Source organism: Hemiscyllium ocellatum, chromosome 10 (assembly GCF_020745735.1).
Source record: "Hemiscyllium ocellatum isolate sHemOce1 chromosome 10, sHemOce1.pat.X.cur, whole genome shotgun sequence".
Lineage (NCBI taxonomy): Eukaryota > Metazoa > Chordata > Chondrichthyes > Orectolobiformes > Hemiscylliidae > Hemiscyllium > Hemiscyllium ocellatum.
The window spans coordinates 23835701-23860730 of NC_083410.1; the positions used below are offsets into that span (position 1 = coordinate 23835701).

The window sequence follows — 25030 nt, forward strand, 5'->3', positions numbered from 1 at the left end:
AATCCTTCCTCAAGGCTGCTAGAATCTTCATTGTGCAGATTGCATTAGGTTCATGTGGAAATTCAAGTGGTGCGCTCTAAGGGAAAGACATAAATATCTTTCCTGTGCAAGCAAAATCAAAGGAGATCAGTTCATCTTAATGAATGTATTGCTACCGACAGTGTATTGTGCGTGTTCAGTAAGGGCCAGAGTGAATTTTTAGTAGTGAATGACAAGTTGACATTGTCGAGTGTAGAAAGCTTTGAATAATTCAAGTGCAAAGTGTAATTTTATGTCCTGCCAAAGCTTTGAATGAACAGGATGTGAACATGGATGAATTGTTGACTTACACCTGCAAAATATCAATTAAGACAAGAAATACTCTGATTGATTTTCAGCACTTGGAGTCGTGAAGCATATCAATAATGGCTAGGGTGAGTAGGGCACAGTGAGAAAATTCATTGCTTCCAATCCCTAGTGGCTTCAGTTCTGATTGTAATAATAGCATTGTAAAAAATGATATGTTGGTTAGGTAAGATGAAGTAAGCTGAGAGGAGGTTTGTAAGCCCATGATTAGATTTTTGTGTTGTAAAATTCCCTGGTTCTTCAGTTTGTTCAAACCTTCACTGCTTCTTGATTCAGGACCAATAATTTATTTGTACATTGCATGCCAAGTGTGAACATTTACATTAGTTTTGTTGCAGGCAAAGCTGATTTTTCCAATATTTTCCAACACATCCAGAATGCAGAATTAGAAATTGAAAATTGTTTCTTTTGGCTTTTCCTTCACTTCCTTCCTTCTTTTCTGTTGTTGATTCTCTTCACCTTTATTATTTTTGTTTCATTGTGTGACACAATGCTTCAAGAAGCTTGTTTTGATGAGACTGAGCACAACAGGAAATCTGCCTGACTGCCTCCCCTCCCCACTTGCCCAATCTGTGATCAGCTATATCATTCTTCATTATCTGGACCTAAAGTTCACTGAACAAACCCGTCCATGGAGGCAGCCAGACATGTGCATTCCAGATTCTGGATTAGTGATGCTGGAAACCTGCGCTCACACCTCCTCCCTCACCTCTATCCAAGGCCCTAAAGAGCCTTCCACATCCGTCAAAGTTTTACCTGCACATCCACTAATATCATTTATTATATCCGTTGCTCCCGATGCGGTCTCCTCTACATTGGGGAGATTGGGCACCTCCTAGCAGAGCGCTTTAGAGAACATCCCCGGGACACCCGCACCAATCAACCACACCGCCCCGTGGCCCAGCATTTCAACTCCCCCTTCCACTCTGCTGAAGACATGGAGGTCCTGGGCCTCCTTCACCGCCGCTCCCTCACCACCAGACGCCTGGAGGAAGAATGCCTCATCTTCCGATCGGAACACTTCAACCCCAGGGCATCAATGTGGACTTCAACAGTTTCCTCATTTCCCCTTCCCCCATCTCACCTTAGTTCCAAACTTCCAGTTCAGCACTGTCCCCATGACTTGTCCGGACTTGTCCTACCTGCCTATTTCCTTTTCCACCTATCCACTCCACCTTCTCCTCCCTGACCTATCACCTTCATCCCCTCCCCCACTCACCCATTGTACTGTATGCTACTTTCTCCCCACCCCCACCCTCCTCTAGCTTATCTGTCCACGCTTCAGGCTGTCTGCCTTTATTCCTGATGAAGGGCTTTTGCCTGAAATGTCGATTTTACTGCTCCTTGGATGCTGCCTGAACTGCTATGCTCTTCCAGCACCACTAATCCAGAATCTGGTTTCCAGCATCTGCAGTCATTGTTTTTACCCCATGTACATTCCAGAGCCAATATGATGTTGTAGTGGATTCCTCCAACCTTGAATCCAGTTTGCTGTGTGGCTCCTGATCTGATCACCTGTTCACCAACCCCTTTCTGCTCCCTGTTCATAAGGCACTTTTGAAAACGATTGATCTGATCACACTTGAACATTGCTGAAAAGAGAGACATGTCATCTTGCACTCATCAGGAGAAATACAAGAATGCCAAATTGCCTGTTGCTTCTGTGCCTGTTTGTGTATCTTTATGAAGTTATTTGTGTTTGAAATCACGGGCTTGTCTCCTGCCTGGATGAACTGGCACCTGGTCATTGGCAGTCCTTTCAATGCCAGAGTCCTGGGACATTTCTTCCTCCGATTGTTTGAGGAGGCAGTGTGCCTGTGATGTGCTCACCCTGACCCTCACCTGGCTCTAGTACCCATCGAGTCAGTATCTGGGCTGAAGGGAGGTGCAGGAGACAACCTTGCTGATGTTTCCTCTGAGGCAGATGTATCTTCTTCTTTAGACATAGTGTGGACTGGAGGGACCACAATTATCAGGGCAGAGACTGTATGGATGCTGCTGGTGCAGAGTGTATTGGGAAGCTGGAAATGGAACGCTTCTCTTGGTTTCAGTTTGACCTATGTACCTTTTAAATGAACTTATATTTGGTGAACTTTGGCTTCCCTTTCAGAGGTTGCAAATTTGGCCACACATGGGCTACATTTTCCTGAACTCACTCGACCTGGTGTAATTGTGGAAAGTTGGAGAGCGGTTCCTTATTTGAATCAAACAATGGTCTAACTCCTGTGATTCCCAGTCTCTTTTTCTGAATTTATCACATGGTGGGTGGCACACAAATGGTCTGAGATATGTGTGTGTGCATCCACCTTGCCATCTTGGATGCTCAGTCATGAACTTAATGACTGTAAAACCTGAATATATTATTTGTTGTATTGTATAATTAGCTTGCTTGCGATGTAGCTGTTGTTAAAGAGCTGGTTTAGAATTGGAGTTGGAGTCACAAATGTCAAATATAGATTTAAGAAAAAATCTGTTAATGCTGAACTTCCTGTTGTGTAGGAGGGATGTACTTGCTGTCCTTTTGGTATCCTCTTGTAGATATGTGTACTGTATGATGGTCTAGATGGTTTCATGAGGTGCAATTGTAGTTGTTTTTTCCTAACTTGATCAGTTACTAGTAAACACCTTTTGTTTCAGAAACCTTTGATATATAAAGCTACAATCTCCAATGTGCAAACTGAAGCACTTGTCTCACTGATCTAACAAAATGCATTCCTGTGCAAAGGTATGATTTGTTTGAAGTGGAGCTCTTGTGTCATTTTAGAGCTTGAGCTGCTCATGGTTAAACTAATTAAATGCCTTTTCAATCCATCCACACAAGTGCTTTATTTTCTTCCATATTTTAATTACCTACTCAACAAATTCTCATATGCACTGACCCGATGAGTCACAGGGGCTAATTAAAACGTTTGGCAAAAAGTATTGCAGGCATGCAAATAGGACCTCACGCTGCCCAATAAGCCACATGAAAATCTGGACAAGTGGATATGAGACCGGTTAATGTGCAACAGGCTCAATACCCTACGGTGGGGCTTTCCAAAACAGTTGTTATAACTCTAAATGAGATGAAAACTTGGAAGAATTTGGAGCTGTGGTCTCCAAGGCAGCAACGATTGACCCTCTTCCCCTTGCTCTAATTGGTCTTTTCCTCTTCACCGTCCAAAGAGAGATTGTGATAGTTTTCAAGCCTCAAAGTGGGACCACCGTGGAAAAGGTTTGGGAAGCATTGTCGCAAAGTGTAGATTACAAGTGATGTTGGTTGATAGAACCTGGATAATTAAGGTTCACTTGGGCTCTCATTCCATTGTTAATAAGGTGGACTACAAGAAAATAACTTGGTAAGTCTGTACAACTCTGCTCAAAGTGCTCTATGACCATTAGTGATGGATGTTATGAGACAGACTGGTAAAAACCTTTCAGTACAAGGTTTTGGCCTCCAATCATCAGTCAGCAAATTGAGCCTTTTTGCTGTAAACTATTTATAAATGAAATCTGAAGCTTTGTCAAGGACACCCAGCCCTTGCAGTTGTCCCAGTACATGATGCAATTTGGGCTGGGGACATTTTCCTAAAAAGCTGACCTTGGAGTACGATTAACTTGCAGCTCCATGGGCCTAGATAGTGTCAGTATGTAACAGTTCAGGTGATGCTGCATTGGGACTGCTTTCTCGAACCGACAGAATTGTACTAGATTAGATTAGATTCCTTACAGTGTGGAAACAGGCCCTTCGGCCCAACAAGTCCACACCGACCCTCCGAAGACCAACCCACCCAGACCCATTCCCCTACATGTACCCCTTCACCTAACACTACACACAATTTAGCATGGCCAATTCACCTAACCTGCACATTTTTGGACTGTGGGAGGAAACTGGAGCACCTGGGGACAATGTGCAAACTCCACACAGACAGTTGCCTGAGTCTGGCAAGCCTCTGGCACTGTGAGGCAGCAGTGCTAACCATTGTGCCACTGTGCCGCCCACAGTTAAGCATCTGAAGAAATTAAAACATAAAAATTGTTCACAGTTTGTATTGAGTTCCATCCAGATTGTCATTGCAGCAGCTATGCAGTATAGAATCATAGAATCTCAACAGTGCAGGGAGAAACCATTCAGCCCCTCGAGTCTGCACTGACCCTTTGAAAAATATCCCACTTAGGCTTACCTACCTCCTCCATCACCCTGCATTTCCCATGGAGAATCCACCTGGCCTGAACATCCCTGGACACTATGGGCATTTTAGCATGGCCAATCCATCTAACCTGCCCGTCTTTGAACTGTGGGAGGAAACTGAAGCACCTGGAGGAAACCCATGCAGGCATGCGAGAATGTGCAAACTCCACACAGACAGTCAGTCGAGGCTGGAATCAAATCTGAATCCTTGACGCTGTGAGGCAACAGTGCTAACGACTATACAGCCGTGTATCTATTCAATAGTTCTCCCATGTTTTATGATTTCTGTAATTAACTAGTTAATTGACAAAGGAAGTTCACAGCATGTGAACTCTCAATAAATGATTGTAGAAGATGGCGCAACGAAAAATATTTACATCGTTTTGAGCTATTTCAAACACAAGGGGGAAGATTTTGACTCTGGGCAATAATCTAAAACAGGAAATGTTGGCTTAGCCTGACATTGTACAGTTGTTTTCTTTCCCACTGGCATGGAAGAAAATATTTATTCAGAGACATATATTATGCAGTTAATTTGAAATCTCAAATTGCCCAAATTCAAAATTTTTTCCAATGTTGTCTTTTTCTTACAACACTTATTAATCGCGTGCCTTACAATAGTGCTGTAAGTGCTGTAATAACGTTTTGCTATCATTGTTTTTCCTCCCCTTGCCCTTCCTCTCACACCATAGGTTTCATTCCAGTGTGTAGTCTGGGGCTCTCTCAAGTTGGCAGAATGAACTTTGGCAATGATGTTAGCACCCTGAAGTACTTCACCATTTGTGGGCTGCAAGAAGGATATGAGCCCTTTGCTGTGAACATGAACAGAGACATCACAATGTGGTTTAGCAAAAGGCTGCCTCAGTTTGTACCTGTACCAGCAAACCACGAACATGTCGAGGTAGGGCAGACAGCATCTGTCTTTAGTCTCAAGTTCAAGGGGGAATATCATTGTCAGAAAACTTGCTGATCATTATTTCGAGCCAAGCACCAGTAACCCAATGACAGATTTCAAACAGATTGCTTCTCTTCCAGACTGGGTTTGATTATTAACGATGTGCTTTTGAAAGATAACACCCTGCTCAGCTTTTGAGTCATGCATCTGATGTCTTTGTATTTTGTGGCTGTTGTTTGTCATACATGGGCAATTCAGTGATCCTAACATACAAACATATGAATTAGGAACAGAAGACCACGCCACCATTCAATAAGATCATGAGACCATAAGAGAGAGGAGTGGAAGTAAGGCCATTTGGCTCATCAAGTTCACTCCACCATTTAATCATGGCTGATGGGCATTTCAACTCCACTTACCCGCATTCTCCCCGTAGCCTACATTATTCTCCGTTAGCCATATTTTTTGCCCACTCATTCAAATTCTTTACATCCGTCTGCGACTTCCTTATGTCATACAGTCATAAAGATGTATAGCATGGAAACAGACCCTTCGGTAAAAACTGCATGAGTCAACCACCTGCTCAAAAACTGCATGAGTCCATGTAAAATTCTGTAAATCCCTTTTTTTTAGAAATAGAATCAGTCTAAACATTGGGGCACAGACAGCCTCACACAGGGCACCTCACACCTTCAATGCGTTATCTGAGCTGACATGGCATCTGTTGTTAAAGTTCACTTGAGAATATAACTTTAAAAAAATTTCTGCGATTTACATATGAAAGAACTGAAACCAACATAGTCATTCTAAAAGATGAGAGACTTAACAAAGAATCCAAGTCTTTTTCAATATATAATTTCAGTTGCATCACACTGTAAACATCTGCTCTAAATTCTGTGTCTTACAATCTTATACTCCACAACCACCTGAAGGAGCAGCGCTCCGAAAGCTAATGCTTCCAAATAAACCTGTTGGACTTTCACCTGGTGTTGTGTGATTTTTTTATCTTTGTGATGACATTGAGGTTTTTTGAGTACACAGCTTTAACCATCAATTTGATCACCTTACCCACGATAGATGTCAAGCTAACTGGTCTATACTTCCCTGTTTTTTGCCTACCTCTGTTCTTAAACAGAGGGATTATATTTGCTATCCTGCAGCCTGATAGGACTTTTCATGAATTGAGGGAATTTTGAAAAATCAACACCAATACATCCATTTCCTCATTGGTTCTTGTTTATGGTCCCAGGATAGTGTTGTCAGCTCACAGCAATTTGCTGAGTGCTGCTTCCCTCATGATTGTAGTTTCACTAAATTCCTCTCTCTCTCTTCTACCTCCTGAGTTACAGCTATTACTGGAAGTTTTATGTATTCTGCCTAGTCAGGACAGAAGCAAAATATCTGCTATGCTTTTCCAGCACCACTCTACTCCAGAAGCAAGATATTTGTCCATTTGATCTGCTATTTCCTTATGATCTACTATTAACTGTCTATTTTCACTCTATGGAGGACCAACACTCACTAAATTCCCTTTAAAATATCTGTTGCTATACACGCCTGCTATCTGGCTTTATATTCCTTACTTTCATACTTGATTAACCTGATTAACCTTCTTATTATTCTCTGCCATTCTTTACATTGTGATCAATCACCTGACCTGCCACTCACCTTTGTGTAGTTATGTGTCTTACGTTGAGTTTGTTGCTTTGCCTAACTTCAGTTAACCATGAATGATGAATTCTCTATTTAGAAGTTTTCTTGATAGTAGGAGCATACTTATTCTCATTAAATATCTGCCACTGTATCTCTACTGATCTATTCCCTTAGCCTTGTGTCCCATTCACTTCACTTAGCTCAGCTTTTGTGCCTACATAGTTGCCCTTATTTAGGTGTAAAATGCTAGGACTGATCTAATCACCACTCCTTTGAACTGGATGTGAAATTTAATCATATCTGGTTGCTACTACTGTTAATTGTTGGTCATTGATCAATCTTGTCACATTTTAATCTGTTCTCTTTTTGGTTCCAGAACATGCTGCTATGAGAAATTATCTCAAAAGCATTCATTTATCTCCATTTGATGTTTCTACTTAATATAGATTGAAATCATCCATGACTATTACTGTCCCATTATTGCAAGCACCCAATTTTCCTTCTAATATACTTTCTTATTTTCCCTGATGTCTCCACCCAAACTAATTTTACGTCCTGACCTCCTGAGCACACGGTCAGCTCTAACTATTGCGCCCATACCATCTTTGATTAACAGTGCTACCCCACCCATTTTACTTAGCTTACTGTTATTCTTGAATATCACTTACCCCTAAAGAATTCAGGATCCAATCCTTGTAACCTTGCACCTATATGTGTATTGGCTATCGGATCATATTTACTTTGTTATGAATCCTCTGCACACTGTGATACAGATCCTTTTGTTTTGCTGTTTTCTTTATAACACCGGGGAAATCTGGTCATGATGGTTGGAGTATTCCTTGGTTTTGCACCCTTTGTCCCTTCCTGCAAATTTCTGATCCTCATTTCCCATTTTACTATTTTCCTTTCTTGTCTCTACTTTTTGTTATACCACACCTTTCCACATTTTATTCCTTGTCCCCACTGTGTACCTTAAATCCTATACTTCCAATAGGAGCTGGGTTCCAGGTTACAAATCATGAATCTGTCTCCAACTTACATTTCCTTCTGGCCCAACTTTCTCATTGGGATTGCTGAATTGGAGACACATATGTATTATACAGCCATATATTTGAATTTGCAATCTGATTTCAATAAACTAGCGTGAATGTTCTGACACTTATAAATTGGTATTTTTTTCACAAAATCCTACTTCAAAAAGCAAGTCAAATCTAATCCAATCAACTTATGTACCATCAGCATGAACTCTGTCTTTGATAAAATGATGGAAGGTGTCAATGACTATGCTATGAAGCACTAATTACTTTCCAGTTAATATGCTCACCAATGGTCATTTTCAAATCTCCCAGAACCCTCACCTTTTGCACCCATGCCATCTTTGATTAACAGTGCTACCTCATCCATTTTACTTAGCTTACTGTTCTTCTTGAATATCATTTACCCCAAACACGGGCAAATGCTCTTAATGTTCAAGGTGAAGTGAAATTAACTGCACTTGATATCATTGCAGCATATGACCTTAAATTGGATCAAGGAGCTCCAGAAAAAAAATTAAGTTATTGGAAACTTGGGCTGCAGGATGGGGGGAGCTCTCTAACCATAAGCCTTGCCCAAATCCTAACCCTATCGCAGTTTCAGTCAAACAAACAAAAATAAATGCATTTTAAGGAGATGCATTATCTCATCCTCAGCACTTTGCCATTACAGTTCCTCAGGGCATTGACTAGGTCAGAACACCTTCAGCTGTTTATCTTGAAGTGAAAAGTGGAGCTGTTGATTACTGATTGCACAGTGTTTAGTTCCTCAAATAATGAAATAGTCTTTGTCCACATGCAGCAAGACTTGGCCAGCATCCAGATTTAGACAGATAAGTGATATCTCATTTTAAGACCACACAAGGCAATGACCATACCCAACAATTGAACATCTCATTATTCCCTCTTATAACAATGGCAATGCCGCTGAATTTTATCCTTCACAATCCACAACCTGGGTGTCCCAATTTTCAAGAAATTTAAGGGGCTCACCATATAAATACTATGCCTAAAAGAACAGGTGGAAGATTGGAACTTTGTGACAGGTAATTCAACCTTGTGATGTGCCGAAGTCTGTCCACTATCTACAGAGAACATCAAGACTAAGTGGAATGCTGTCCACTGGATGGGTGCAGCTCTGACAGCACGTAAAAAGCTGGTCACTGTCTGGGACAAGGCAGCCTGCTTGATTGGCATTCCATTCACCACTTTAAATATCCCATTCTTTCAATCACATTATAACATGGCAGTGGTGTATGCCACCTACAAGATGCACTGCAACAACAAGATTTCTTCCACAGAATGTTTAACGCTGTTGAGTGTCCACCAATGTCTCGAAAGACAAGGGCATCAGGCCCAGTTGAACATCAGCATCTGTAAGATCCCATTCAAGTGACTAAGCATTTCAACATGGTAACAAATTCCCATTCCTTCATTGCCTCTGGGTTACTATGCTGTAAAACAATCCCCAGCCCAACAGCACCTGCGCAGCACCTTCACTTCCAACTGCACTATGCCAAAAAGTAGCTCACTATTGCCTTCTCAAAAACAATTAGCAATAAATGAGGGCTTTGCTACTGATGCTTACAGCTCATGAGTGAGTAAGTAAAAGAAAAATTTTCTAACTTACAAATATAAATAAACTGGCAACACATTAAATGCCCCAACCCTTGGTCATTTTATGGTAAAAAGCTTTATGGCATATTCTACAATTCTAGGTAATAAGGTTAATTAAATAAAAGTGAAGTCCTGACATTTATCAACTGGCAATTGTAGAGAAAGCTCTAAGCAACATGTCTGTGGTGGGCCTTCATTTTAAGCAAGTGATGTTTTGGTTTGCTACAAATGTCCACACATGTTACATGTAATACATTACTTTGTATTTTAATTAATATGCAAAAACTAGAACATCATTTGCTAACAATTCTGTGGCATTTATGTACCAGGTGACACGAATAGATGGCACTGTTGACAGCTCGCCCTGCTTGAAGGTCATACAGAAGTCATTTGGATCTCAAAACAGTAACACAGACATTGCTTTCTATCGTCTGAGCATGCCCATTGAATGTGCGGAAGTGTTCTGCAAGATGTCCATTGGTGGTTTGGCAAATACCAATATCCTACCTCAGAAAAATGAAATTGAAGATTTTGATGCAGACTCTGATTTTGAAGTTTTGATGAAAACAGCACATGGACATCTGGCCTCAACCACAGCAGAAAAAGAGAAAGAAAGTGCCAAAACAGAGTTCAACAACCATAAGGATTATAATCAGGAAAAGCCTTCTCGTTTGAAACAGAGGTGAGTTTCATTGCATGTAAAAAAACACTGTATTTTTCACATTGAAAGCTGAGCTTAAATCTTTCTGAAGTGGTAAAATGGAAGCATTCCTCTTTCTGATAGTTACCAGAGATTGAGCAGACAACATTTCACAAGAAAATTTCATACTTCATGCTTGAGGAATAGTGTGAAGTTATTTGGAATGCAGCATGGGATGGATTTTAGATTATCAGCAAACATCAAGATATATATTCTGAAGAAGGGTCACTGGACTCAAAACATGAACTACATTTTGTCTTCACAGTTGCTGACAAACCTGCTGAGTTTCTTCGGCAATATCTGTTTTTGTTTGACCGGATATTGAGCCATAATGTCATTGAGCCCAGCCCGGAAACAGACATTTTGATCCAACTCGTCCATGGTGACCAGATATCCGAACCTAACCTAGTTCCATTTTCCAGCACTTGGCCCATATCCCTCTAAACCTTTCCTGTACATATAGGCATCCATCTGCCTTTTAAATGTTGCAATTGTACCAGCCTCCACTACTTCCTCTGGCAGCTCAATCCATACATACATAACCCTCTGCGTGAATAAGTTGCCCCTTAGGTACCTTTTATATCTTTCCCCTCTCACCCTAAACCTATGCCCTCTAGTTCTGGACTCCCCGACCCCAGGAGAAAAAAACTTTCTCTATTTACACTAAATATATACACTGAATTCAGTTTTCGCCTCAATTATTGCCATTGCAAAAAAAAAATACTTTAACAGATCAATTTGTATCTTTATGTGAGATAATTCTTTTGCAGTTGGAATAGACGAAACAGTTTTCGAAGTGAAAAATATACAAATATGTCACGAATACTTGGTGATTATCATTTTGCATTCAGCTGCGATGATGAAGCTCTTTAGTTCAACATTCTCTTCATTTTTTGACACACGTTAATAATAACTTTATTATTGTTATTATTACTGTTCCGAAGAAGTCAAAACAGACTCAAAACATTAACTATGTTTCTCTCTCCACAGATACTGCCAGTCCTGCTGAGTTCATCCAGCATTTTTGTGTTTGTTAATAATAGCTTCCTTGCTTGTTTTAGCTGCATTTTAAGGTTATTAATTGTAAGTGATGATTATTTTTATGAGGTAGAACATGTACAATGTATGAGCACATGTGCCTCCATATGTGATATTATGGGGAGGGATCACCACGCAGTATAACCTCGTATTATTAATGTATGTGGTCTTCAAAGCACTATTGTATACCTATGTAACCCATGGTGAATGGTATTTTAAACATTCTCACTTTTGTGTTAATTTAAGTAACACACTTACTCATTTATACATAACAGAGCAAATTGTTTGCTAACAATTACAATGGTATTTATTTTGTTGAAATTTGACTGCTCAATAACAAATTCCAAATAATTCACCTTAACATGTTATAAGTGTGACAGTGGTGTGGTAATTCCCATATAGTGCAGATCTATATAAAAATACAGGATGCGAAGGTCACATATTGTCAACTTTGAAAATGCTTCTCAAATGCTTGTTTCTTCTGATTGTTACACAACTTTACAGAAAGGATATTAGACAGTCTCCTAACAATAAACTAAACATCTCAATATATATAATATATACATAATTTTTGCAGCTGACCACAAATTGACTCTGAACTACAGCAAAGGGATAGGACTTTTTGGAACTGGGCGCTTTACTTTTAGACTCCGAAATCACACAGCTTCCTAGGAAGTACCAGTCAGCATGACAATGAAATATCAGAGCAATGAATATTCATTGCAAGACCAGCTTGTAACGGCGTAGTGCACATTGCTCCTTACAGAGTCACAATTTACTGCAGTGGATTAGATTCACTGCTGACAGTAACTGTTACTGACAGTGGAGCTACTGCGAAGTACCAGGTCAATTTTTAGTTGGTCGGTCTTTGAGTGTTTTACTCATTACACCTCTGATAGACCGGAGGCGTTAGTCAAACATTCTACAGCAATTTTGCTGCTTCTACACTGTGCAAAGATTGCAGAATGTTCACTGAAAAGAGTAGAATTGTAGAGCTGATAATGGTGGAAATAATATGGCACAAAGCATTGGTTTGTATGTCTGGGAGCAGCGCTCTAGTCCCCTGCAATACTTGTCACTGGAACTGGGTGCAAGGTAAGTGGGAGAAGCAGTGGTGTTAGTCCATTAGGACGTGGTAAGGGGGAGTGAGTGGGTCCACGGGCTGAGGTGAACATGTCAGGTGGAGGGGTAAGGTGAAAAGTGGGGTTCTCAGGAGCTTGTGAAGGTCCTGTGATTGAAATAAGCTCCAATGTAGCAGCAAAATGTTGCAGGTGAAACTCGCAGGTCTGTGGGGAGAAAGCAGCGTTAATGTTGTGAGTTCCGAGGAAGAGTCACCAGACTCAAAACATTAACTCTTCTTTCTCCCCACAGATGCTGACAGATTTGCTTAGTTTTGCCAACAATTTCTGTTTCAAAATTTTTGTTTCAGATCTTCTTTGTTTTATTGTGTTGGTAGTGGAGGTTGCTTTCATCTTTCCTGTCCAAGAACAGTGTTCAAAGTTAAAAATCATACAACACCAGGTTATAGTCCAACAGCTGCAAATGTGTTGCTGGTCAAAGCACAGCAGGCCAGGCAGCATCTCAGGAATAGGAATTCTCTATTCCTGAGATGCTGCCTGGCCTGCTGTGCTTTGACCAGCAACACATTTGCAGCTGTGATCTCCAGCATCTGCAGACCTCATTTTTTACTCGAAGATTTTATAGTCCAACAGGTTTATTTGGAAGCACTAGCTTTCAGAATGCTGCTCCTTCATCAGGTGGTTTGCTATAAATTCTGTGCCTTATGATCTTATACACCACAAACACCTGATGAAGGAGCAGTGCTTCGGAAGCTAGTGATTTTTAACTTTGCGCATCCTCAGTCCAACACCAGCATTCCAAATCAAGAACAGTGTTGCTGTCATTTTTGCGACTATCTTTGGCCTCCGTCAGACTCCTGGGAAATAGCAACAGGAAGTGACTCTTTGGTGGCTGTTGATTGCGTCATAGGTGAGTTTGATTGGCCACAACTGGGAAAAGGGTGATTGGGCTACTTGCTGCCCCCCTGCAGGTCAAACAATTGGCAGGTAGGCACTGGAAAGGCATTGGTGACATTTTCAGGGCCACCCCTACCTGCCCATGGATCCAGTGGCTGACCGGAGATCTCTTGATTTGGAGATGCTGGTGTTGGACTGGGGTGTACAGAGTTAAAAATCACACAACACCAGGCTGTAGTCCAACAGGTTTACTTGGAAACACTAGCTTTCAGAGCACTGCTCCTTCATTCGGTGGTTGTGGAGTTTACTGTAATCTTTTGCTATAAATTCTGTGTCTTATGATCTTATACTTCACAACCACCTGATGAAGGAACAGCTCTCTGAAAGCTAGTGCTTCCAAATAAACCTGTTGGACTAATAATCTGGTGCGTAATTTTTATCGGAGATCTCTTGTTATTATATTCAGTTCACAGGTTAGTATGTGACCTATTCTTAGGTAGATGGAAAAATAACATGTTTATGGGATTGTGGCACAGCATATAATTGCTGAGACAAAGTAATTGAACATGAGACAGATAAATGAATACTACTCAGTCAAGCTATGTTCCAGTTAATTGTAAGGAGAGCATTGGTAGCTGAGGGGTGACCTGATAGATAAAATTATTACAGGCATAAATAGGGTGGATAGTCAGAGTCTTTTTTTCCCCAAGGGTGGAAAGGTCAAATAGGGTTAAGCTAAGAGGGGAAGGAGATATGTGAGCTGAAAATGTGTTGCTGGAAAAGCGCAGCAGGTCAGGCAGCATCCAAGGAACAGGAAATTCGACATTTCGGGCATAAGCCCTTCATCAGGAATGAGGAAAGTGTGTCCAGCAGGCTAAGATAAAAGGTAGGGAGGAGGGACTTGGGGGATGGGCGATGGAGATGTGATAGGTGGAAGGAGGTCAAGGTGAGGGTGATAGGCGTGATAGAGTGGGGTGGGGGCGGAGAGGTCAGGAAGAAGATTGCAGGTTAGGAAGGCAGTGCTGAGTTCGAGGGATTTGACTGAGACAAGATGGGGGGAGGGGAAGTGAGGAAACTGTAGAAATCTGAGTTCATCCCTTGTGGTAGGAGGGTTCCCAGGCGGAAGATGAGGTGCTCTTCCTCCAACCGTCGTGTTGCTATGGTCTGGCGATGGAGGAGTCCAAGGACCTGCATGTCCTTGGTGGAGTGGGAGGGGGAGTTAAAGTGTTGAGCCACGGGATGGTTGGGTTGGTTGGTCCGGGTGTCCCAGAGGTGTTCTCTGAAACATTTCGCAAGTAGGCAGCCTGTCTCCCCAATATAGAGGAAGCCACATCGGGTGCAGCGGATACAATAGATAATGTGCATGGAAGTGCAGGTGAATTTGTGGCAGATATGGAAGGATCCCTTGGGGCCTTGGAGGGAAGTAAGGGAGGAGGTGTGGGTGCAAGTTTTGTATTTCTTGCAGTTGCAGGGGAAGGTGCCGGAAGTGGAGGTTGGGTTGGTGGGGGGTGTGGACGTGACGAGGGAGTCATGGAGGGGGTGATCTTTTCAGAACGCTGATAGGGGAGGGGAGGGAAATATATCCCTGGTGGTGGGGTCCATTGGGAGGTGGTGGAAATGACGGCAGATGATACGCTGTATATGGAGGTTGGTGGGGTGGTAGGTGAGGACCAGTGGGGTTCTGTCCTGGTGGCGGTTGGAGGGGTGGGGCTCAAGGGCGGAGGAGCGGGAAGTGGAGGAGATGCGGTGGAGGGCATCGTTGATCACGTCTGGGGGGAATCTGCGGTCCTTGAAGAAGGAGGCCATCTGGGCTGTACGGTATTGGAACTGGTCCTCCTGGGAGCAGATGCGGCGGGGACGAAGGAATTGGGAATATGGGATGGCGTTTTTACAGGGGGCAGGGTGGGAGGAGGTGTAGTCTAGGTAGTTGGGGAGTCAGTCGGTTTATAGTAGATGTCCGTGTTGATTCGGTCGCCCGAGATAGAAATGGAAAGGTCTAGGAAGGGGAGGGAGGAGTCTGAGACGGTCCAGGTGAATTTGAGGTCGGGGTGGAAGGTGTTGGTAAAATGGATGAACTGTTCAACCTCCTCGTGGGAGCACGAGGCAGCGCCGATACTGTATTGCATCCGCTGCATCCGATGTGGCTTCTTCTATATTGGGGAGACAGGCCGCCTACTTTTGGAACGTTTCAGAGAACACCTCTGGGACACCCGGACCAACCAACCCAACCATCCCGTGGCTCAACACTTTAACTCCCCCTCCCACTCCACCAAGGACATGCAGGTCCTTGGACTCCTCCATCGCCAGACCATAACAACACGACGGTTGGAGGGAGAGCGCCTCATCTTCTGTCTGGGAACCCTCCAAGCACAAGGGATGAACTCAGATTTCTACAGTTTCCTCACTTCCCCTCCCCCCATCTTGTCTCAGTCAAATTCCTCGAACTCAGCACTGCCTTCCTAACCTGCAATCTTCTTCCTGACCTCTCTGCCCCCACTCCACTCCGGCCTATCACCCTCACCTTGACCTCCTTCCACCTATCACATCTCCATCGCCCCTCGCCCAAGTCCCTCCTCCCTACCTTTTGTCTTAGCCTGCTGGACACACTTTCCTCATTCCTGATGAAGGGCTTATGCCCAAAACGTCAAATTTCCTGTTCCTTGGATGCTGCCTGACCTGCTGTGCTTTTCCAGCAACACATTTTCAGCTCTGATACTCCAGCATCTGCTGACCTCACTTTTTCCTCGAAGGAGATATGTGAGGCAAGTTTTTTTCCACAGAATGAGAGGCGTACCTGAAGGAGAGTTGTGAGAGGCAGATATGTTAGCACAGTTTAAAAGACATTATAGACAGACACATGAATGGTCAGGCAATAGAGGGAAATGGACCATGTGCAGGCAGATAGGTTAGTTTAGAATGGCATCATGATCAGCCCAGACATGGGTGGGCCAAAGGGCCTATTCCTGTGCTATGTTCTATGTATCAAAAACACAAAGATGGTTACTGCAGCCTGGGTTGTTGGTAAGTGTTTTGGGGACAAATAAGCCACCAGGAGATGTAAAGGAATAGTCCCCACGGTGAAGTAAACAGTGAAAGGGGAGGTCCAGATATAATTGAACTCAGGGGAGCAAACCTGGATGTAGTAGCAGAGACTCAAATTAGTCATGGGAGGTCAGGAGAAACACTATTGCTTTTCTGAACCATGAGATAACTAACACAATTAAGCACAATAGAAAAACATACCTGGGTTTCTTTTGGCTCTATTTTTGTGTACTATGACCAGACATCGGCAAGTCCAGGAGAGGCTTCCAAGCCTGCATTCAAATACCGTGTTGTGATCTGAATAGCATCATTAGATTGCAAGTTTTATCTGTTAATGAGCTCCGCCTCTTGGAGATGGGAAGAACTGGAAATAGTTTCAGGCTCGGACATGTTGGCAATGTATTTTCAAATTGAACTTAAAGTTTTCAACCATCCTCATGCTCTCAGTGACCTCCAAAACTTCTCCTTGGTCTGGCAGAGCCCAAGTTGCAGTTCTTAAGATGTTTTGAAGGATTACTAGGACAAATGAGTTTTCTGTAAAAAAAATGATTCTTAATTTAAAAGTGGTTAGAACAAATGATTGGACCCAAACAAACTTTTCCCTGATTTAATAAAGAACCCTGTCAAATTGCCTTTTTGCCATATCTCTATTTGGAAACCTATCAAGCTAATTGTATTGTCAGTTTTATTAGAATAACAAATTTGTGAGGATGAAATTTCTATTGGGTTTCCTTCAGCTGTAATTTTGGTGGGAAGGAATCCTATTTCTGCCCAGTTGGGTTTCCCTCAACATTGCAGTGCCTCAGTGGGAGACATTCCAAGGAAATTCACCACATATTTTGCTTGAGCAGCGATTTCTCCTAATATCCCTTCCAAAACTTCCACTGGATTCAAGAGGATTATTCTGTTCTCCCATCTATGCTGTAACTGCCAAAGGTTGTTCATTTTCCCAGCCAGGATAACCACGGTTCTAATGGCCTGACGGACACTTTTTAAAACAGGTAGTGCGTATATGAATGAGCTGCTGGAGAAAGTGGTAAAGATGAGTACAATTACAACACTTAAAAGATATTTGGACAGGTACATGGATAGGAAATATTTGGAGGGGATATGGGCCAAGTGCAGACAAATGGGACTAGTTCAATTAGGAAATGTAGTTGGCATGGGTAAGTTGGGCTGAAGGGTCTGTTTCTGTGCTGCATGTCTCTATGACTCTGAATCAGACCAGAGAAAATTGAGTTGGTCTGTATACACTGATATATTTAGGAAGGCACGTCAATCAGTTGTCCATTATCTTCCCATACTGTCATATATCTTTCTAATTTTTACCTTGTCCACTGATATTTTTGCTTTTCAATACTTCACACAATTGCATAGGCTCATAAAACATTGCTACTTCAGTGAGAACTATGTTCACTTGCTTATCCAGTGACTCCACTGCTCATCATGGGAAAATTACTGCAGTCAGTCAGGAGACCCCTGGGAAATTCATGGTGGTGTTTTTAGAAAGTTAAGCTACCGTGAAATCACTTTTGCAGAAACAAAGAAAGCAAGCCCAGTTGACTTCGCAAGGTTTTATAAATTAAATCCGTAACAAATGGAATCATCTTTAATATCAATTTCAGTAACCTCACAAGCAGTAAGATTCTTTCAATAATTAGGAAGCCAAGACGACAAGCCAGTGAGGGTTTGCCCAATAACTTGCCATTACCCAATTCTTTTATTGATTTGGTGGTGTGCTGTCTGTAAGATTAATGTATTAATCCACTGGTGTTTGCTGCTCCATCCATTTACTGACTTATTGGTCATGCCCAATTCTCCATTACTTCTTTAATTCACCAGTAAATAGTCTTCCAATGATTTACCTGCTGGTGTGCCTCCTATTGCAATAATTAATTAATTCACCAGACAACTCGCAGTATTTGTACGGCATGGTCATCCCACAAAATTAAGTTGTCGGTAACCGCTGCACCATTGATTAATTTGTTGGTTGTTTCTGTTCCTGCTCCAATATTTTAATGATTAAATGGTTTGTTCAATCTTTTTTATTAATCAATAGTATGGGTTATTCTAATTAGTGTATAGTTAGTGCACCCTACTCCACTCTGGGTTTATTCATTCACTACACCCTGCTTTCAATAACTTGTTAATATTTTCACACAATTGCCCTCTATGATTTAATTAATTCATTTACATTTGAAACTGCAGCACTTTATCCATTTTCTGATTTGTCTACTGCAGTATTTATACTTTGATTTGTTATTCTCTATGAATTCCTTGCTCCCTGATAACCCATTAATTTAACTATTGGATGCTATACCTGCTGGTTTATGAATTGATGAATTCTTTGGTGCCTACTTCTCTGTCTAATTTGCAGTCTCTCACTGACATATTAATTATTTGGCTACTGGTTCCCTCAGCTATTGAAAATTATTTATTTAAAGATGTCAATGGCTCCAACAATTTATTAATTCAAGGGGATACGTAACTGCGCTGCAATGTTCATCAGTATCCTTTTGTAGTTGTGAGTAATTCATATGGTTTGTTGAGTCAGACCTTTCCATCTGAAGCCCACCAGCTGCAGCTTATGGATAAGCTATAATTTTGGCAGACAGTGCACCTCCCGGAGGCCTGTTTAATATGAATTACAGTGAGAATTCACATCTTAGTGTGGAATCAAATGCTACTTAGTTTTGACTCAGCACTGCCACCACAAATTCTTGAACCTGCCCCCAAATAATGGGTGATTTCGGGTGCTAGTTACCCAGTTGCTGAGCTACTTAAAAGGACCCTCACCTTCTCTCGTTTAACTTGCTTCAACAGTTTAGCAAATATCTTTCTCTTACTTTTCGTCTGATATGGATGCAAAATCACTTTGGTTTTTGTTTCTCATTCTCATTTTCAATAAGCTTAAAAAAAGTATAGAATCATGAAATCCCTATAGTGTGAAAGCAGGCCATTCAGCCTATCGGGTCCACACCCACCCTCCGAAGAGCATCCGACCCAGACCCACCTCATCTCCGTAACCCTGCGTTTCTCATGGCTAATCCGTCTAGCTTGCACATCCCTGGGCGCTATTGGAAATTTCCCGTAACCAGTCTACCGAACCTGCGCATCTTTTGACTGTTGGAGCAAACTGGAGCAACTGGAGGAGCCTGAAAATGTGTTGCTGGTTAAAGCACAGTGGGTCAGGCAGCATCCAAGGAACAGGAAATTCGACGTTTCGGGCCAGAGCCCTTCATCAGCCTGGCTGTTTCCAAAATTAGGATCCATTTTGATTGGAAAAAGAACAGGAGTAGCAACATATAGGAAAGCCAAATCTACATGCAGCAGAAAGGAGAGCACAGAAGGAGAGATCGATACATTTATACAGCACTTTTCACAACTGCTAGATGCCTCAAAGCACTGTACAGTTAAAACCTTTTGAAGTTTAGTTACTGTTGAACTTCAGGAAATGCAACAGTCAGTTAGCTCCTACTAATGGCAATATAATAAAGACCAGATAGTTTTCATTGACATCAGTTGAAAGATAAATATCATTCAGACACTGTCCTGCTTTTCTTCAAAGTTATATCATGTAATCTTTAACAGCAGCCAGAGCAGGCATATAGAGTTTGGTTTAATGTTTCATCCAAAAGACAGCATCTCTGACAGAGCAGCACTCCGTCAACATTACACTATAGCATCAGCATTAATATTTGAGTAAGAGACTTTGCAGATATCTTCATTCTCTCCATAACTAATGATACCTGCAGTTCTCGGGGGAGCAAGCATGGCTATGTATCTCCTGGAAGGAAGGCAGTTGCAGACTAATATTGCCACTTGCAACCATGGCTGTAATTCATGCCAAACTTTATTGTAGTCCTCAATTTTGTCATCTCCAGTTTTTTCCCTATATTAGTTTAACAGCAGTATCATGGTTCCTGCAACAGGTCAATGAGACTTGCAACTTTATCATTTTGCCCATGTCAACCAAAATGGCAGGTTCAAAGTCTAAGATTTGAAGAAATCACAGACTGTTTCCAAGTTCATAGCAACAGTGCTGACACATAATTTGCCATGAGGGTCCTTCATGTCAACTCATCACATTCAGGAACTGTTAGAGAATCCAGGACTTCAATGCGGAACTGCTGTGTAATCATCAGAAGTGCATCACACTGGATATGATGGCATCAATGGGCTCTTCACTTGCTGGCTGGAGAAGCTGTGGGGGTCCTGCATCGCCTTCTTTTGAGAAATCCTGTTGCACTGAGCCACTACCCCAGGATCAAGGAGCCAGGAGTGGGTGGGATAGGGATTGGGGAATGGATGTCTGACACACTGAGAGCTGCCAACCACTTGGAGACCAACTCTTCTGTATTTAGCAGCATCATCAAAACCTCAGATACAGGAGGAATGCAAGAATAGGGGAGTAATGGCAGTAAGATGCCGATGATGTGGGGGTAATGGAGGAGCAATGCTTTTGGCTGTGCTCCCCTTTCCTGATGCCAACTCTTTTCATAGCCTTCAAGAATAGAAAAGATAGATTACTATTCATATCCTCTGCATGGTGAATCCCCCATCTGGTTCTGAGTTCAAATGACCTGTATGGGATGAGGCCCTTGAGAGGACATTAATTGGCCACTTAAGTATGTAAGTTGATGGAAAAGGAGGATGCCGCCCATGGACCTTCCTACCACAGACTTTATCGGGTGGAGACAGGAAGCTTGGAGTGTCTTCATTTAACTCCCTCCTTCCCAATTAAATGCCCTACTCAAAACTAATGGTGACGGGTGTTAAATTATGCCATTGACTGGGCCCTACATTATTTGAACCTCAGGACATGACCTGTCAGATTTCCTCATAGTCCTAGGTGCAGCCATCATGAACTTCTTTTCCAGTGATCCTCCTTCCATCGTCATCAGAAATGGAAATGGTCGCTGATGATTGCACCATGTTCATGAATGTTTACAACTCCCCAGCCACCCATGCTCATCTGCAGCAACATCACATTCAGGTTTGCATGGAAAATCGCAAGCAGCATCAATGCCAGGGAATGTTTATCTCCAACAAAGAGCACCTGACCACTTTCCATTGGCATTTGGGGGTAACATCACCACTGGATTCCCCCAACTTCATTATCCTGGGTGCTACCATTGACTGGAATAAGGAAAACAAACTATTTATTAATGTAATTTGCTCCATTCTACATAACTTTGTCTGTAACGAAGGTTACCGCAAGGTGGATAAAGCACTTTTGTTAAGATGGCATAAGAACCAGTGTATAAATCAGTGCTTCAGATATATTTTGCTGCTCACAAATGAAATACCCTCCTTTTCAGGTTTATGTTAAAAAGGACGAAACCTGATTATAATGTGGCTCACTCTTCACCTCGACTTACGGAGGAGGTACTGGCAGAGGACAGGGATGATTATGACTTCCTGATGCAGACAACAACTGTAAGTGCTTTATAATGGTCACCTTACATCAAATTTACTTTTGCTTTAATGAAATACTTTCAACACTTATTTGTTGGCTTGTTTCTGAAGCAGTTTTCATTTGCTTGGTCAAAATAGAGTATAGCTTGTGGATCCCATTGACTCACCAGTTGTTGCCCAGTATTTTCAAAAAGGCCCAAACTAATGCAGCATCATAAAAGAAGTTGAATAATTAACATGCAGCATTTACTTACTTCTCCAATTCTATCATCTGCTGTTTCTGTTTTCTTGGTACCAAATCTAAAATTTGGAGTTAAATCTGTTTCTTGTATTTGAAACAAAGCTAGTGAAGGTAAATGATCTTATTGATATGTTGTCATGTGTATATTGTCACAAAATACAGTAAAAACGTGCTGGATAGTGTTGCCACACTCCGGTGCCATATGATAACACAGAAAAGTTTTAAAAAAGAATGTAAAGACTGTGTAAAGAAAAATGGAGAAGTAAAGAAAAAATATCCATCTTTACAGTCCCTCTTGTTAATTGCTCCACCATGGGCCATGGGCCTGATGGCTAGGCACAAGCCCCCTTCGTTATGCTGCCATCATTGGAACAAAAGTCACCACACTTTGGCTCCATCTCGCCTCCACTGATGCCCGTACCACTATGAGTCCTCAATGGATCTTGCCAATGTAGATGCTGCTGATGCTGCCGAATACTGTACTGACCCAAACTTGACTCTGCTGCTGCCATGAGTCCGCTTTGGGACCATCTTTCCAATGTATCCATTGCTGATGCTGCCAGGTCTCATACTGGGCCAAATTAAAATGCGTGTTGAGTTATATATGTAATTCACTGGAGGTAGAGGCTATAGAAATATCTCTACCCTCAGTGATGGAAGAGCCCAATACATCAATGCAAAACATACAACTATAGCATTTGCAGCAATCGTCAGCCAGAAGTGCCAAGTGGATGATCCATCTTGGCTTTCTTAAGTGGTTCCCCAGCGTCACTAATACTAGTCTTCACCCATTTTGATTCCCTGCATGTGATATCATAGAACATAGAACATAGAAAAATACAGCACAGTACAGGCCCTTCGGCCCTCGATGTTGCACCGATCCAAGCCCACCTAACCTACACTAGCCCACTTTCCTCCATATGCCTATCCAATGCCCGTTTAAATGCCCATAAAAGAGGGAGAGTTCACCACTGCTACTGGCAGGGCATTTCATGAACTCACGACTCGCTGACTAAAGAATCTACCCCTAACGTCTGTCCTATATCTACCACCCCTTAATTTAAAGCTATGCCCCCTCGTAATATCTGACTCCATACGTGGAAAAAGGTTCTCATGGTCAACCCTATCTAAACCCCTAATCATTTTGTACACCTCTATCAAGTCACCCCTAAACCTTCTTTTCTCCAATGAAAACAACCCCAAATGCCTCAGCCTTTCCTCATATGATCTTCCTACCATACCAGGCAACATCCTGGTAAACCTCCTCTGCACCCATTCCAGTGCCTCCACATCCTTCCTATGGCGACCAAAACTGCACACAATACTCCAGATGCGGCCGCACCAGAGTCTTATACAACTGCAACATGAACTCAGGACTCCGGAACTCAATTCCTCTACCAATAAAAGCCAGTACACCATATGCCTTCTTCACAGCACTATTTACCTGAGTGGCAACTTTCAGAGATCTTTATACATGGACACCAAGATCCCTCTGCTCATCCACACTACCAAGTATCCAACCATTAGCCCAGTACTCCATCTTCTTGTTACTCTTACCAAAGTGAATCACTTCACACTTACCTACATTGAACTCCATTTGCCACCTTTCTGTCCAGCTCTGCAGCTTATCTATATCCCGCTGTAACCTGCCACATCCTTCCTCACTGTCAACAACTCCACCGACTTTCGTTTCATCCGCAAACTTGCTCACCCAGCCTTCTAGCCCCTCCTCCAGGACATTTATAAAAATGACAAACAGCACTTGCGGAACACTGCTGGTAACTGCACTCCAAGATGAACCTTTACCATCAACCACTACCCTCTGTCTTCTTCCAGCCAGCCAATTCCTAATCCAAACCTCCAACTCACCCTCAATGCCATACCTCCTTATTTTTTGCAGTAGCCTACCATGGGGAACCTTATCAAATGCCTTACTAAAATCCATATACACCACATCAACCGCTTTACCCTCGTCTACCTCCTTAGTCACCTTCTCAAAGAATTCAATAAGGTTTGTGAGGCACGACTGGCCCTTCACAAAACCATGCTGACTATATCGAGAAACAGTTTGAGACAATGGATACTGCAAAGGCTGTGTGGTCTGACAATATTCCGGCAATAGAACTAAAGACTTGTACTCCAGAACTTGCCTCTCCCCTAGCCAAATTTTTCCAGTACTGTTACAACACTGGCATCTACCCAACAATGTGAAAACTTACCCATGTATGTTCAGTATATTAAAAACCCGGCCAATTACTGCCCCATCTGTCTACTCTTGATCATCAATAAAATGATGGAAGGTGTCTTCAGCGGTGCTATCAAACAGCACCTGCTCAACAATAACCTGCTCAGTGATGCCCAGTTTGGGATCTGCCAGGGCCACTCAGCTCCTTATTGCTTTATGGACTTGGTTCAAACATGGACGAAAGCATTGAATTCCAGGAGTGAGGTGAGATTGATAGCCCTTGACATCATGGCTGCATTCGAATGAGTGTGGCCTCAGGGAGCCCCAACAAAACTGGAATCACTAGAGATCAAGGACAAACTCTCTGCTGGTTGGTGTCATACCGGACACATCGGAAGATGGTCAGTGGTTGTTGGATGTCGGTATCTCAGCTCCAAGACATTTCTGCAGTAGTTCCTCAGGGCAGTGTCCTAGGCCTACCCATATTCAGCTGCTTCATCAAAGACCTTTCCTCCATCATAGGGTCAGAGTGGAAATGTTCACCAATAATTGCAAAATGTTCAGCACCATTTGCGACTCCTCACACGCTGAAGCTGACCATATTCATATCCAACAAGATCTGGACAATATCCAGGCTTATGCTGACAAGTCGCAAGTAAAATTCATGCTACACAAATGTCAGGCAATGATCATCTCCAATAAGAGACAATCTAAT

At 42.3% G+C, this 25030-nt stretch overlaps 1 protein-coding gene across 1 annotated transcript in view; it reads left to right on the forward strand.

Annotated features, from left to right (window-relative positions):
* ryr2a (ryanodine receptor 2a (cardiac)) overlaps positions 1–25030 on the forward strand; it is a 551531-nt gene that overhangs the window by 267253 nt on the left and 259248 nt on the right. Inside the window, exons 29-31 of the mRNA XM_060830792.1 lie at positions 5209–5417; positions 10045–10397; positions 21793–21910. Of these exons, the coding sequence (XP_060686775.1) occupies positions 5209–5417; positions 10045–10397; positions 21793–21910 (680 nt within the window). The remainder of the gene's footprint in view (positions 1–5208; positions 5418–10044; positions 10398–21792; positions 21911–25030) is intronic.